Source organism: Culex quinquefasciatus, chromosome 2, assembly GCF_015732765.1.
Source record: "Culex quinquefasciatus strain JHB chromosome 2, VPISU_Cqui_1.0_pri_paternal, whole genome shotgun sequence".
In the NCBI taxonomy this organism is placed as follows: domain Eukaryota; kingdom Metazoa; phylum Arthropoda; class Insecta; order Diptera; family Culicidae; genus Culex; species Culex quinquefasciatus.
Genome location: NC_051862.1, coordinates 87,444,153 through 87,459,158, shown reverse-complemented (window position 1 = coordinate 87,459,158; position 15,006 = coordinate 87,444,153). Strand labels below are relative to the sequence as shown.

At 36.3% G+C, this 15,006-nt stretch overlaps 1 protein-coding gene across 15 annotated transcripts in view; it reads right to left on the bottom strand.

Annotated features, from left to right (window-relative positions):
* Positions 1-15,006, bottom strand: part of LOC6043659 (glycine receptor subunit alpha-2) — an 89,538-nt gene that overhangs the window by 73,564 nt on the left and 968 nt on the right. For 4 of the 15 annotated variants that reach the window (XM_038256177.1, XM_038256180.1, XM_038256182.1 and 1 more), the window contains exon 2: positions 1,890-2,430. In XM_038256177.1, the coding sequence (XP_038112105.1) occupies positions 1,890-1,948 (59 nt within the window). In that variant the 5' untranslated portion in view covers positions 1,949-2,430. Of the gene's footprint in view, positions 1-1,889; positions 2,857-15,006 lie in introns of all 15 variants that reach the window. The other 11 variants (XM_038256178.1, XM_038256183.1, XM_038256179.1 and 8 more) reach the window with 6 other exon arrangements.

The following is a 15,006-nucleotide window of genomic DNA, read 5'->3' as shown; positions in this document are numbered from 1 at the left end:
CTGTCAGTGTGCTTGGAACTCGCATGAAACTGAAAAAATATCGAGTGCGACACTAGAGTTTCAGTTCCAAGATGGCGGCGAAACTCGTGCGGAACTAGCGCGAGTTTCTTCAAAGAAACACTTTGACAGCTCTGAGTGCGGCACTCAGTGTGGAACTAGCCATCAAACGAACGTACCATTAGATTTCTCTAACCGAGTTCGGTAGTTGAAAATCGGTAAAGTTTAGATCGGTAAACCGTCTGTCAAAATGAAAAAAAAAAAAAAACGAAATTCGGTAGAACGATGAACAATAATGGACTTCACTACCGAATTTCGGTATGATTTTACCAATTTCAGTTTCAGTTCAGCAGTTGAAAATATCAGACAAATTTACCGAATTTAGTACAAAAATCTAAGTATGTCTTACTAGAAATCTGTCAACATTTGTTACAGATAAGACTACCAACTCTTGTTGCTAAGCAAAAATCCGTACACTTTACCGATTTAAAACCGTGGTATAACAAAATCTGTCAAGAAATTATTTAGATGAATTTGGAATTAGGGAATTAAAAATATTTTTGTCAGTGTTTTCGCGAAAACATTTCTAGAGTTTTTATTGAAAAGGTCCAAGCACAACACAGAGTTTTTATAAGCTTTAGAAAGCCTTTGGATCTTTTATTTGATAAATATGTTTTGTAAGGAATTTCAAAAGAACAATTCTAGAGTTTGTTTTGAATAGGTCCTATAAACATATAAAATACAATAGCTTATAGTACATTTAAAAAAAACTCAAGAATTATTGATAATCATGCTTGAACTGAGGGGAACCAAGTTATCCCTTTAAAATCAAACTGACAGTTAAACGAAAATGTCTAATTAGCAAAAGCTTTGGCCCAATCAAAAAAGCAATGAAATATTTTAAAAAGTTGTTAAAATTTCGTTTCGTGTCTCAGACCGGAACTACTTTCACATGTAGAGAAACAACACTGTACGGGGTTTTATACGGTGTTTGTTGAATAGTAATGATATTGAATTTTGAGGATCTGTGAAGGTCCAAAAGGTCAAATGGCATTCTTGACTCAATTTGGCCCAAAATGCACATGCGACAGAATAGCAAGAGCACGACGAAATGTCCTTCTACGTCCTACGAAGATATAAGGGGAAAAGACTGAAGACACCATATTTTTAGGATTTTTTGCTAAAAAGTTATTAGCTTCAGGAAATGAACATTTTTTGAGTTTTTCGTGGTCAGAATGAGCTCAAATTTTCTAATTTAGCCTAGTGATGTGTCAATTTGGGTAGCCCCGTTGAAGTCCAGATTTCGACCACCCTAATATAGAGTCTAGTTGATGACTAATTTAAACAAATGTTGTACTTAGAACAAAGTACAGTGAAACCTCTTTTTACGCGGTGCGCAACATTTTTGCAATGTTTTAAAAGCAATTCCTAGGTTTTGTTCAGATCTACAAAACTCTTGTTGAAGCTTGCAAAAATATTATATGGTTTAAGAGAAATCTACGAAACAAAAAGAGTAAAAAGAGGTTTCTCTGTATATGTATAAGTGAATAAAGATTCGAACTGGTGACATCTGGATTGAAATCCAGCCTTATCGATTCATACAGCAAGATATGCCTCTCTTCTCATATGTTACGGTTGTTGAACTTTAAGACTTTCAGTTTTTCTCCATTTTATTGAACACAAATTCCTAAGATATAGCAATTATTTTCAAATTAAATTCAGTTTCGTTTATCCCAAACAGCTTAATGAAAGAGAAAATCAATAAACTAAATATCGTGCGTATTAAGATAACTCGAACTCGTTTACAACGCGACACGCTTGATACTAATCAGCATGTACCCAACCAGAATAATGCATCGTGTAAAAAAAACCCCAGAAGCTTAGTGACTTACCCCAGTAGTAGCAGGGCCACTCCGAAAATGACCGACGTACTCCGGGCAGTGGTGGCCATTCTGGTGTCGGTTGGTCACGCTCTACGACTTTCCACTGATGGTATCGATGATGACGGTAATGACTGCTGGCAGGATCGGCGTTGATTCGATGATGGCAGAGGAGCTTGGAAGAGGACGCGAAACTTGAGGAGGTCGTCCTAGTCGTCGTCGTCGTCGTCGTCGTCGGAGTCGCACTAGCGCGTATAATCATCGCATAATGGTTTGATTAATTAACAGGAGAGGCTTTAGTTACGGTCGCTTAATCCTTTTTCTTCACACCATTCACACCAACTGAATGGCGGTGGTCACAACTTTTCCTCAATGGTGCAGAGGGCAATCAATTCACTGGAAGCAGTTTTCTTCCCTCGACGGTGACGGTTTCCCGTTGGCGCAGGAATTCATTCATCGTGGGTAAATATTTTGGAACCGAACTTGCCTCCTAAACCTCACTTTCTCGGAAGGATTGTTCTTCGCCGCGGTCGGTGTGTCACGCTTGAAAAGACTAACAATGATTAATGACAATCACACTGCACACTGCTTATGGCTGATGGCGGCCGGCTTCTCTTCACGTGGTCAAAGCTGTTTCCGCCACGAGCGAGCGCGCGCGAAAAGGCACTTGAATGATGATCACTGAAAACCACTTGATTTCCTCCGGCCTCCCTCTTCCTCGATGGCCGCAGTACTGTCTTTTTGTCTGAGTGATATTTTACGAAGATTGCTGGCTAGTCTGGTTGAGTGAAATCCGCTTGATGAATTGCGAAGGAAAGTGTCTGTTTTGGTTTATTTGGATTTGTTTTCTGTGATTTAGCAGTGAATTTGGACCAAGACACGGGTTTATTGAACTGAGTTATTATAAATTCAGAGGTTTTTATTTGCCAATCGAGACTACAGTCTGCATACAGACAGCATTTTGGAATGTTCTCAAAAGCTGCAAAATTGGAAATCAATGTTCTAATATATATTGTTCTTTGACTGTTCTAAACGAAATAAATCACCAATATATTCCAATTTTGTGCAAAATCATGGCAGAATTTAAAGAATGAAACTAATTTGAATTGTCTGATGGTGAAGTTTTAAACAATATTGATCACCCAAAAAAAAAAAAAAGAAAAAAAAACAGAAGAAAGTGTAGCAAAGTTTAGCGATTTTCCAAGCTCCTTAAAAAATAATTGTTTTGTATTGTCCATGAAGAGGGAGAGGGGAAGTCTGAGATTTCAAAAAGTGTCCACGTGGTTTATGAAAACATCAAAAGTTACAACCGACGCGATTCAAATCCAACGCCAACAGCAAGGAACAAGAAATGTCGGTCAAGTTTGTTTCCCATACTGCTGGACTACATATTTCAGGGTGTAATATTACATGAAATTTCATCAAATAATGTAGCATTTAGAGAAGGTGAAATTTCACTTCGGATAATCGAATCACGGTTTTTTTTATCGAGCTTGAGTAGAGTAGAGTGGGGCAAAGGTGCGCACCTAATGACAATCGTTCTGTCACCGGTGACCATACAATATTTTGGATTCGATGTATGTACCAAATAGTACCCATGTCCATGGCCATCAAAACGTAGCACTATGATTTACCTCAATTCGCTTACATCTCTAAAACAAGGAAATTGCTTTAAAAAAATGAAGTGCGTATCTTTGCCCCGTATGTGGGGCAAAGACAAACTTATGGGAAATTGGACGAGCATTCCGGTAAAAATATTTTCGAGACTAAAAAATTAAGTCTCTGTCATATAGAAATTGCCAAAAACCATCAAAAAACCTATTTTTTCAACATTTTTATTTTTAAAACCGCTGTAACTTCACAAGGATTGGACTTTGGACAATGGTCAATATGGAGACTTTTATGAAAAATTGTCTGGAGAATCGATTCCCACTATCGGTTTTGCAAATTTTGATGTTTAGAGCACTTTTCAAAAAAATAGTTTCAGTAAATGATTTTTGTATTTTTTAAGGTGAGCATTTTTCGTGAGTTTTTTTTGTAACATCTTAGGCTATTTTCACAAAAATGTTGAAAGGAAAAAAAAATCGTGGTCTCACTTTTGAATTTGACTTTTAAGCTTAAAAATTAAAAAAATCTCATAAAAGTGGAGTGTTTTATTGATTCAGTGTATTTTTTTTAAAGCTCGTCAAATTTTCTACAAGTTTGTCTTTGACCACTTTTTGATACGAAGCAACGGCTTCAAGATACAGCAATATTTAAATTACGAAATACAAACATATTGAAAACACCTACGCCCTTCTCAAATGTCATTATCGAGTGTAACTGGCTCCATATACACAAAAATGGCTTATATAAGCGTAGGATAACATGTCTACAAAGTTTCATTGAAATCGCTGCACGTACAATTTTTGCAAACACAAAAAAAAGTTGCAACCGATGGGATTCAAACCCAGCACCAACAGTAAGGACTGGCGCCTTAGCCCACTCGGCCATCAGACCGATGAAAAGCTGTAAAGATTTTTCGGTCAAGTAGGTTTCCCATACTGATGGGCTACATATTTCAGGGTGTAAAATCACATAAAATTGCATAAAATAATGCAATATTTATTTTACACCCAGGCCTTTTACACGCAGCTGGATAACTACTTTTTTAGCTGTGTAGGCTAAACACTAGTTAAATGGTTTTAAAGATTTTGTGAAACTTATTTTGTAAATTTCAAATATTAGATCAAAATGGCCCAAAAGTGATTTTTCTCAATAACTTTCACAAACTTAATTTTTTTTTCACATAAAATTGACCCTAAGACAAGTCGAAAATCCAAATATGAGCTTTTTAGGTTGAAGTTAAGTATTTCAATGGCTGGGCGCACCTTTGCCCCGTGCGCACATTTGCGTATTGCTCCTTAACTACGCTAAAGTTTTATTAGAGAACGGCCATCTGCTTCGATAGGTACTTTTGGTTTGAGATGGCCGTTCTCTAATAAGCATCTCTAGCTAGAGTGATTTAGATATTTTATATCCAAGATGGAGGCCAACATGACGATGATAAAATATTGAGAAAATGCATGCAATAAAGTCTTGAAATTAATTTGCAACGGTTTTGAAGTTTTTCTAATATTTTTTAAATAAATAATCAAAATTATTATGATCTTTTGTTTTTATGATTTGTATTAATTGATTATGAGCAGGTCTTTGAAGTTTTTAAATTACAAATACCGTTTCAAACTCAGTTTTTTCACAGACAACAGACGTAGCGGCTAGAACAAAATAATTTAAAAATCTTGTGTAAAAACATGGCTGCCGCATCCTGCTAATCTACTAGCGCCATCTGTTAGCCTATTGCCACTCTCTAAAGCAGCCATGATAGTTTTCTGAGAAGGTGTGTTTGAAAATGCATCACCCAGAAATATATAAAAAATATATTATTTCAATTTTTCGAAAAAAACATGTAAATACTCGTGTAAATAGGTAAAGATTATGTTTTTATGCTATAGTAAATATACTTAAATAATTAATCAACGCGATTTACGAGCATATGGATGTATTTTTTTCCATTTAATTATCGATAATAAAAAAGAGTCTAGCCTGATGCTTTTTTAAACACAGCACCCAAGGCCGCGCTTGAGGCTGTCAAATTCTTGCTGGTTATGTTTATAAACAAAACTAAAAGAGGAGAGCGAAAAGGAGAAGGAGACCCGGTGGAAATCGGGAGTATGGGCAAGCGTTTCTTAGAGGAGAAAATATGGTTCCGGACCAGAAATGGAACAATCCGGAACTGTCGAAGATGGAGAAACAGCACGTTATGAAACGACAAAGTGTGAAAGTCATCGGCGCCGTCAGCAAGAGCTACTATCGCGGCCAACCTCGTAAACGTTTTGGCCCCGAACGACCGCATTCCGAAGAGTATCTCCGGAACCGTCAAGTCAGCTACCACGATCATCTCACCCCTCACCTCCAAGACACCAACCCCTTCAACGCCCTCGAAACCCACACCATTTTCTAGTGCCGACACTTCCGGCGAACCCTCGTCGTCATCTCGAATGTTCCCCCCGGCACGTAAGTTTCCCCCACCGGATATCCATTTCAAGCGATCCTCCAACCGTCGGTGCTAAAATCGGTCCAGGAACCAGGTTAGCCACTTTGGTTGCCTCACATTTCTCGAGCAGCTGCAAGCGCGCGAGATTTTGCTGAAATCGGTCGAAATCAACTTTTCATCCAGAACAAACGAACAACAAACAAACGTTGAAAACTAACAAATTTTATGGCGAAACGAAAATGACAGTACGCGGAAAGCGATATTTTGACAGCGGGCAATGTGTCAGAGCAAAGCGACTGCAGCGCCACAAACGGATTGCCACAACTAAAAAAACCGTTGCAATGATTTACACAAGGTAAGAATCGAGCCAAAACGTCTGTTGTCTGTGGTTTTTTTTAATGCAATTACTTTTTCTTGTATATTCTATTAACGAAGTGTAGTTTCTCTATTTTCACGATAACCAGATCGAACAGTATTTTATCATAATAGCATTAAGATTTTCAAATTCAATTCCTTTATGTTTTTTTTGAGTTCTAAAAAAACAGCATTTATAAAAAAATATAATTTGTTTTCTAAAATAACAATCTCTTTGAAAAATATATAATTCTTTTAGATAATTTTATTGCATGCGGAATACAATCCAAAAATAAACTAAAAGGATTTTTTTAAAGTTGCCTAAAATTTTGTTGTTTAATACACCGTCTTCGAATTAAAAAAAATTGATTTGAATTATTGTCATTATGCAGTTAAAATGATACGTTGAGTATGATTTTTGCAGAGAAAGGCATGATTATTGAGTAAACTTAGTGTCGATACAATAAAATAGAAAACTTTTAATACATTCCCCTATACTACAACAACAACCTGCCCGGCTCCCAAGTCGCATTGCTGCGGGCAAAATGCATTTAAAATATGTCAAAGCCAGTGCTCTCTCACTCTCAACAATATCATAAAAAGATGGCAACTCGCGTGATAAGGCGACTCTCGATTCGAATTCGTTTGGCGCCCTTCCATTTTCCCGCGCCGAACAACTTTACTGTATAAAATATACCGGAAACCCAATCCCGACCAGCTTGAATTTCAAAATAATATATCCCTTGGAGAGTGCATGCCCCCAACCAAACAGCTGCTTTTGCCTCTGGTTGCCAGCTCACTTGGCGGGAAAACTCGGAAACGGTTGAGGCCAAAAATAATGAGGAATGTCTCGTTTAGAAGAGAGGGAGGGAGGGAGGGAGGTTTGATTTTCGGGCCATTTCCCCTCGGGGATCGAGGACTATGACGAACTGGACGGGGAAAGTGGCTCAATTTCATCCGTCAGGCGATCAATTTTTAAGCCAGTCAGAGTGTGGAAATCGAACACGTCGAACAAATCGATTGGAAGTTTAGATAGCTTGCAGCATGTTAAGTGGAAAATCTGCATGACAATAATAAAGCTGGCCAGTTGCATTGATTGAAGTTTACAAAAACATACGTTGCATGGGAAAAGTTTGATTTTATTAACATTGGGATTGTTATTGGCACCATTTAGACAAAAAGCATTCTTATTTGTTTGAAAGATTTGGTTAAATTTGATTTATTGTTGGCAGATTTGATTATCTCCTTAGTTAACAGAAACAAACCAACAGAGAAACGAAAATCTAAGGTATATTTAAAAAAAATTAGAACCTTAGAACCTTTGAACAGGCAGCTACCGCTTAAATGTATATTATCAAGCGATATCTTCAAAGAGATAAACTTTTGGAGAGTATACAACGAAACCACAATAGCACTAAACCTCCGATCGTTTTATACCAAAGCATATATATTAGATAAGGTTAGACGGGATATCCAGCTGTCAAAAAATAGTTAGCAGGCGTTTTTCGGTTCAGTTTGGCTTGGTAAACAATCCTACAGGAAAAAATCCGGCGAAATTTGCCCGGAAAATGGACATGTTTTCACATTAATATTGCGCGTATTCCCGAAAAAGACACGCGGCAAACCAGCCTCGAAACGACGCGCCGCACTTTCGGCAAATGCGCGCTGTCAAATCTCATACTGCGCGTTTTGTTTTTGTTGATCTTCTTCTTCGAATCGCTTGCCATTGTTGCCGGATATGTTTTTTTATTGCACTAAAAGTTCAGAAAATCGCTGGCAACAATGTCTTTGGCACACTCTGAAATGCTGCGCGGCGTGTATCTTTGAAACAAACGGACAATAAAAATCGCCATATCAAATTCTGTTTTCGTGATATTTTTTTTTTTTGAAAGCTGGAATCCCCGTTTTGCCTTATCTAGTCTACTTATGTATTGGTTTGACACGTTTTAATGACGTTTAAATGACGTTTTTTAGTTCGTAGCCCGATGGTTCGAATAAATCAAACTAAAAAGTAAAGAACATTAGCTTTAAAAAAATTGCAGTGAACTTAATTGTTGTTTTTCAACAGCTCATTTATGCTGCAGGTTTTCACATATTTAAAAATTAGTTTTCGTATTTTGGATTTTTTTTACAAATCATTTCAAACAACTTTTTATTGCTGTACTTATATAAAACCAATTTAAAAATTAAAATTAAAAAAAAAACCATAAAGGTGTTGAAAAAATCGGAATGAATCAAATCAAACTCACAGAAAGTCCTTATCCCCATAAAAAACACACTCACACACTTTGAACCGACCCTTATGCTGCCAATCAACTGGACACGAGGACCAGCACCAATCGATTGGAAAAGAAAATTGACCATCTCTCTGTGCCTCTTTGGGTTGAAGTCTAATGTGATTTTTTCGAGCAGTTGCTGGTTGTTTTGTTTTTGAGTTTTCCTCTTCTTCTGGCTATTTTCAAGTTGTGGCACTTTCTCTTTACGTAATCCTTTTGCTGACCAGCCGGTTTAGCGTGCTTGAGTGTGTTTTTTTTTTGTGGACAATGAACCAGAAGAGTATCCCAGTAAGTACGAAGGACGAAATGATGTAGTGAAATATTGATACTGTTTACCAGACGTCATCACAGCCTTGGCATTTCGAGCTCGAATTGTTTTTGGTTCCGAGAAATTGGCGCTTTTTTCCGCAAATTAAAGTGAGGTTAATACAAAATTAAACGATTTTCGAAGTTTTCGTGAGAAAGTTAAACAAAAGCAAGAAAGATGATTTCAATCAAAACTTAACTTCAAACTACACAGAAAAAAATATGTGAATTTACTCGACACGGAAAAAATTAATCACATGTAAACTCAGTTGATGTAAACTTGAGATTTGACGTAAACGGTTGAATCACACGTAAAATCATGTTTTTACGTATAATTTGTTGCAAATTTACATCAAATTACATTTAAATTTAAATGTTTAATGACGTGCAAAAGTGTTACATCATAAAAGAGACCGGCCCGTGGCTTAATGGCTACGACTCCCGCCTCATAAGCGGAAGGTTCCGGGTTCGTTTCCCGACCGGTCTCCTTGAAATTATTCGACTATAATTGAACTTTGAATATGAACAAAAAACGCATGGAATCAGGTGGGATTCGAACTCACACCTTTGGGTTGGTTGTCAGATGCTTTAGCCACTCGGCCACCGAGGGGTTGACAACCCTTGAGTGAATTAATCCGTAGTGGTGAAATAATGTCACAAGGTCATTTACTATATAATACAACAATCCCTTTCCCAACAATTCCCCTACACACACTACACACCATATTCTATAAATAACTCGAAGTGGTTGGTACGGTATGTCCTCACTTCTTCTTCTTCCCCTGATGATTCCATGAAATGTGGGTTCCGTTCATAGAATCTGTCTCTTGCGGTTAATGCAACGCAGTAGGCCGGGCCGCTTTAGTGAGTGTAATACATTTCGGGGGTTCTCGAAAGTACTGCAATCATTAATAATGACAAGAAAGAACTTGAGGCGTAATCTAACCATAAGTTCTTCCCGGATGCTTTCTTCGGACTGGCTGCGCTTGTGTTCGATTAGATTAAAAAAAGTGTTACATCATAAATGATGTAATATTCAGAAATATTTTTTTGTGTGTATAAATGTGCACCGTGGTACTTGTTCCACAGACAAACAGACTTTATACATTGAACCTCCTTACCAAAAACATTAATCACTTCTCATTAGAGCCATCTGTAGGCGATATGCTTGCATGCTTCAAGATTCGAAAAAGTTTTTGAAGACTGAAGTTTATGCATTTTGCCGCTTTACCACTTTTCCCCCAGAAAAAAAGTTTAACATTCGATGACTATTTCAAGGTAAGGTTATAATCCTGCTCTTAGAGCTCTTAAAATCACCTTCATGTACACCTATCGACAATCAAAATCGAAAACTGAACAAATGTGTGTCTTTTTGTGTGTAGGTGTGTAGGGATGTATGTGTGTGACCAAATTGGCTGTAAATCCAATGGAACATTTCCATTCGAGCAGTTTGTGCTTTTTTCTGCAATGTTTTCCTTATGGGAACCACTCGAATCTGGTGCTCCATTAAATATCATCATGTTATATATCGTTTGATACACAGTAAAAAATTGTGAAAATTTGGAAGGTGTAATTTTGGAAGGTTGATGTAATTTTATCTCAATTCAGACTGAAAATGCGTCATTAAACCAGCATAGTGGTAAAATTGGCAGCATAGTGGGTCTCGTGGCGCAGGGGTAGCGGCTTCGGCTGCCGATCCCGATGATGCTATGAGACGCGGGTTCGATTCCCGCCTTATCCACTGAGCTTCTATCGGATGGTGAAGTAAAACGTCGGTCCCGGTTTCTCCTGTCTCGTCAGAGGCGCTGGAGCAGAAATCCCACGTTAGAGGAAGGCCATGCCCCGGGGGGCGTAGTGCCAATAGTTTCGTTTTTTTTTTCGTGGTAAAATTACACATTTTCAGAGGTAAAATTATGTTTTTTCTGACGAAAAAGATGTGATTTGTTTCAAATAATTCCAAAATCTTGTTATAATTTAAAAGAGATTTACAGTCATCCCACATATTCTGAACGGTTTCCAGATCGGCCAATGTTCAAAAAATCATAGCAAATCGATAATTGAACTTAATAATTTGCTTTTACCTCATTTGAAAGCTTTTCTTGCGATCTTTCCAATGCTGTACCAAACATCTGCAAATTTTAACTTTTATATGAAGTTTTTGAAGAATTACTTTGACCCTTGAAATCCACAAATTCGGAACACTTTTTTCTTACGAATGTAAAAAAACTTTGGATCTCTCCAGGAGTACATATTTATTACCAAATAATGACTTCACACACTGAAACCAATGAAACTCAAGCTTAGTGATGTTTTATACCTGTTTTGATAACTTTTTTTGTGAAAAAATCAGTTAAATTCAGGTGTTCCACAATTGTGGGAGGCACAATAACATCCCACAATTATGAAACAGGCCATTTGGAGGCAGTGTTTTGCTGCTCTGGACAAAATAGTCTTGGAATGAAGTTTTTTGTTCAAAACGTCCTACTTTTACTATTGAAATAGCAAGAGAATGTCCAAATGAAAGTTCTAAAAATAGTAAGGTCGACAGAAAAGCTACTTTTGGCATGCTATTGACAAATTATCATAAAAGTGTTCCGAATTTGTGGGTGTTCCGAATATGTGGGATGACCGTATATCGTTTGATATACAGTAAAAAATTGTGAAAAATTTGAAGATGTAATTTTGGAAGGTTGATATAATTTTACCTCAATGTAGACTGAAAATGCGACATTACACCAGCATAGTGGTAAAATTACACCTTTTTCGAGGTAATTTTTTTTTTCTTGACGAAAAGATGATATGTGATGTTTCGAATAATTCCAAAATCTTGTTATAATTTAAAAGAGATTTACGCCTTCTTGTCTCTGCATGATCTACGCCTTCATGACAAAAAATCCCGATGCCGCACTTATGAGTGTCGCCGGTGACTTTCAAGTTCCACAAAATGATAAATAGCACGTGTCGGAAATGGAGCATTTCCTGCAGGCTTCACTCCGATGTCTTCTGCTCTTGAAATAAATCGTCAGTAATGTCGTGTCGATGGACGGCCGTGATAAGATTTTCAGTCAGCCGGGCGTAAGTTTCGTGATGATGATCTCCAGTGTTGACTATTTAAAACACATTAAAACCGATTGCACAACTCTAGTCGAAGGTAACGGTGACAATTGAAGCGTTCCGTTAAGCCTTTGGCCGGACAGACACCTCAATTGAGTTGCGCGGGGCAGATTTGCATCTGTCTCAAAACGGAGGAATAGCATAAAGGGGGTTTAGGGTGAGGTGTCGTTCATTTGAGTCATTTTTTAAAAAGTATTTCAAAAAGTTTAAAAAACAAAATATTTCAATGATGTGTGAGTCAAATGGAATAGATTTTTTTTTGTAAATTTGTAAAAATATTCTCAAAACATAAATTTGAAGTCATAAAAGACGTATCAGTCGACCAAAGGGTTAAGTGATTGTACAAGTCGTGTTTGATGGTTGTCTGACAGTTTGCTAGACAACTCTAAATTGTTCGTCTTTTCGACTTACTAGCCAGCCAGTACTCTTCTATGCAATTCCGGCAATTTGCAGGTTGTTTGGAGTAGCGACAGATTTGCATAATTTGTCAAATGGTTGTGCGACATCTGGATGTTGAACGAACGCGTCCGTGCTGGATGCAGCAGCTTTAGCTTCAAATATCACCATATCTGGAGATTTTATTTATGACTCGGACGTTATGATGACCTTCTTCCTACCGGTCGGTTTCGTTTGCAGGAGGGAGAGGATAAGAGTGAGGAATTTTCTCCTTTACGACTTTGTAATAAAGTGCATTCGTCAAACACGAAACATTAATTTATTTGTTAATTATTTGTACACAATAACGTCGATGTGCCATAACTAGGGAAAGATGCTTAATTTCACTCCTCGAATAGTTTATGGTCAAGGAGCAGGCTCGGTGTCACGTCATCGTATGTTTTAATTGCGAATAAACATGTACAGAAATAACGCTAGATGAATTTCAAAATGTTCTCCCACTCCCACAGCTTAAATTCAAGCGATGCTTTTAATTACGTGATAAAGATGGCACGTTTTGGTCATAATTTTGATGGTACTCGGATATTGCAGAAAGAGTATTGAGGTATTTGCAATTAAATTATTGACACTTAATTTCAATCTTGACTGATCACACTGTACCAGTTTTTTCGAGAAAAGATTAGTGACCTTTGATTTTATTTTAATTGATTATGTTAAAAATGTACAGACTTAACGTTGTTTGACGAAAAACCAATTTTCAAATTTAACCCAATTCTAAATATTGGTAAACTCATCAACTTTACTTTGTATATTTACAATCTGAATGTGGTCTAAAAAATCTAAATTTTCAAAAGGCCTAAAATTGTCCTATTTTATCATAAATAAGAAATTAAACGTTATACAATGTATTCTGAAAATTTACAATCGGTTGTACAATCATTCTTTTTATTTATTTAAATCAATAAAATTGCTAAAATAAAATCCGAATTTGCGAAAAATTTAGGCTGGTACAAATATTTTTAAAAGTTAGTGTCAACCCCCTTCCCTTCAAAATTGGCCCGAAAAATCAGGGGCAAAAAAATATTTTACAATAAACTTCAAAATTTCAATGAAAATTCAAGAGCAACCAGCTGAAATCAAATTAAAATACATTCTTCTGCGTTTTAAATCATTTTTAACATGTTTGGGTTTATTAAAAACCTTAAGATTTTTGAAAATTTTCGATGCAAAACAACTGAACTAGTGTAAAATGCATTTTAAAACACTTTTTCATTTAAATGTGAAGACTATGGCTTGTTATTTAATTTTTATATTTTTATTTTTTGCCCTCCCCCTTGACCTTGACCAGGGCAAAAACTTTTTAAATATTTGCATCGGCCTTAGAAAAAAATTAGAAAAATTATTTGACAAAAAGGTTTCAAGAATAGCTTTAAAATATAAAGAAAAGATTCGTAAAATTACTTAGTTGAAATTACTTTCAATTTTCCACATTTCACGCTTTCTTACGGCATTGGTCAAATTTTACGGCCCAGAGCAAATTCTACACGTCTTACATGAAATAGTGAGAATCACTAGCTCTAAGTTTTTCGTAAAGGGCCACCCATAAACTATTTGGACATTTTTCCGGAATTTTCATAACATTGTTTATTTTAAATCATGTTCACTTTATATTTAGGACCATTTACAAAGTTTTTGAAAAGTTTTAAGAACAAAAATAAATGTGTCTCATGATATCCATGGGCTCAAAATTAAGGGAAGCGAATTTATTATCCAGGTTACTTTACTACACTGAAAAAATGTTATGTTTGAATTATGAGCAATGCAATTAGCTTATATCTGTAAGCCCATACATCCAATTGAAATGTGGTCAAAGACAAACTTATGGTAAATTGGACGAGCTTTTCGGTAAAAATATTTTCGAAACTGAAAAATCAAGTCCGTCATATAGAAATTGCCAAAAACCATCAAAAAGCCTATTTTTCAACAATTTTATTTTAAAACCGCTGTAACTTCACAAGGATTGGACATAGGACAATGGTCAATATGGAGACTTTTATGTAAAATTGTCTGGAGAATCGATTGCCGTATTAGGTTTTTGAAAATTTTGACGTTTAGAGCACTTTAAAAAAAAACAGTTTCAGTAAATGATTTTTGTATTTTTTAGGTGATTTGCTCCATCCTGCATTTTTTGTGAGTCTTTTTGTAACATCTTAGGCAATTTTCACAAAAATTTTGAGCGAAAAAAAATCGTGGGCTCACCTTCAAATTTAACTTTTAAACTTAAAAATCAAAAATCTCATAAAAGTGGAGTGTTTTTTTCTTTCAGTGTATTTTTTTCGGAAAGCCCGTCAAATTTCCTACAAGTTTGTCTTTGACCACTTTTTGATACGATGCAACGGCTTCGAGATACAGCAATATTTAAAATACGAAATACAAAAATATTGAAAACACGTACGCCCTTCTAAAATGTCTTTATCGAGTGTTACTGGCTCCATATACACAAAAATGGCTTATATAAGCGTAGGATAACATGTCTACAAAGTTTCATTGAAATCGGAGAGGGTCGAGAATAAAGTACCTAAAAAAACCTGTTTTGGGCTGGAATTGCTCCAAGACAACCTAACAAATCACTGGAAAGAAGAATCAT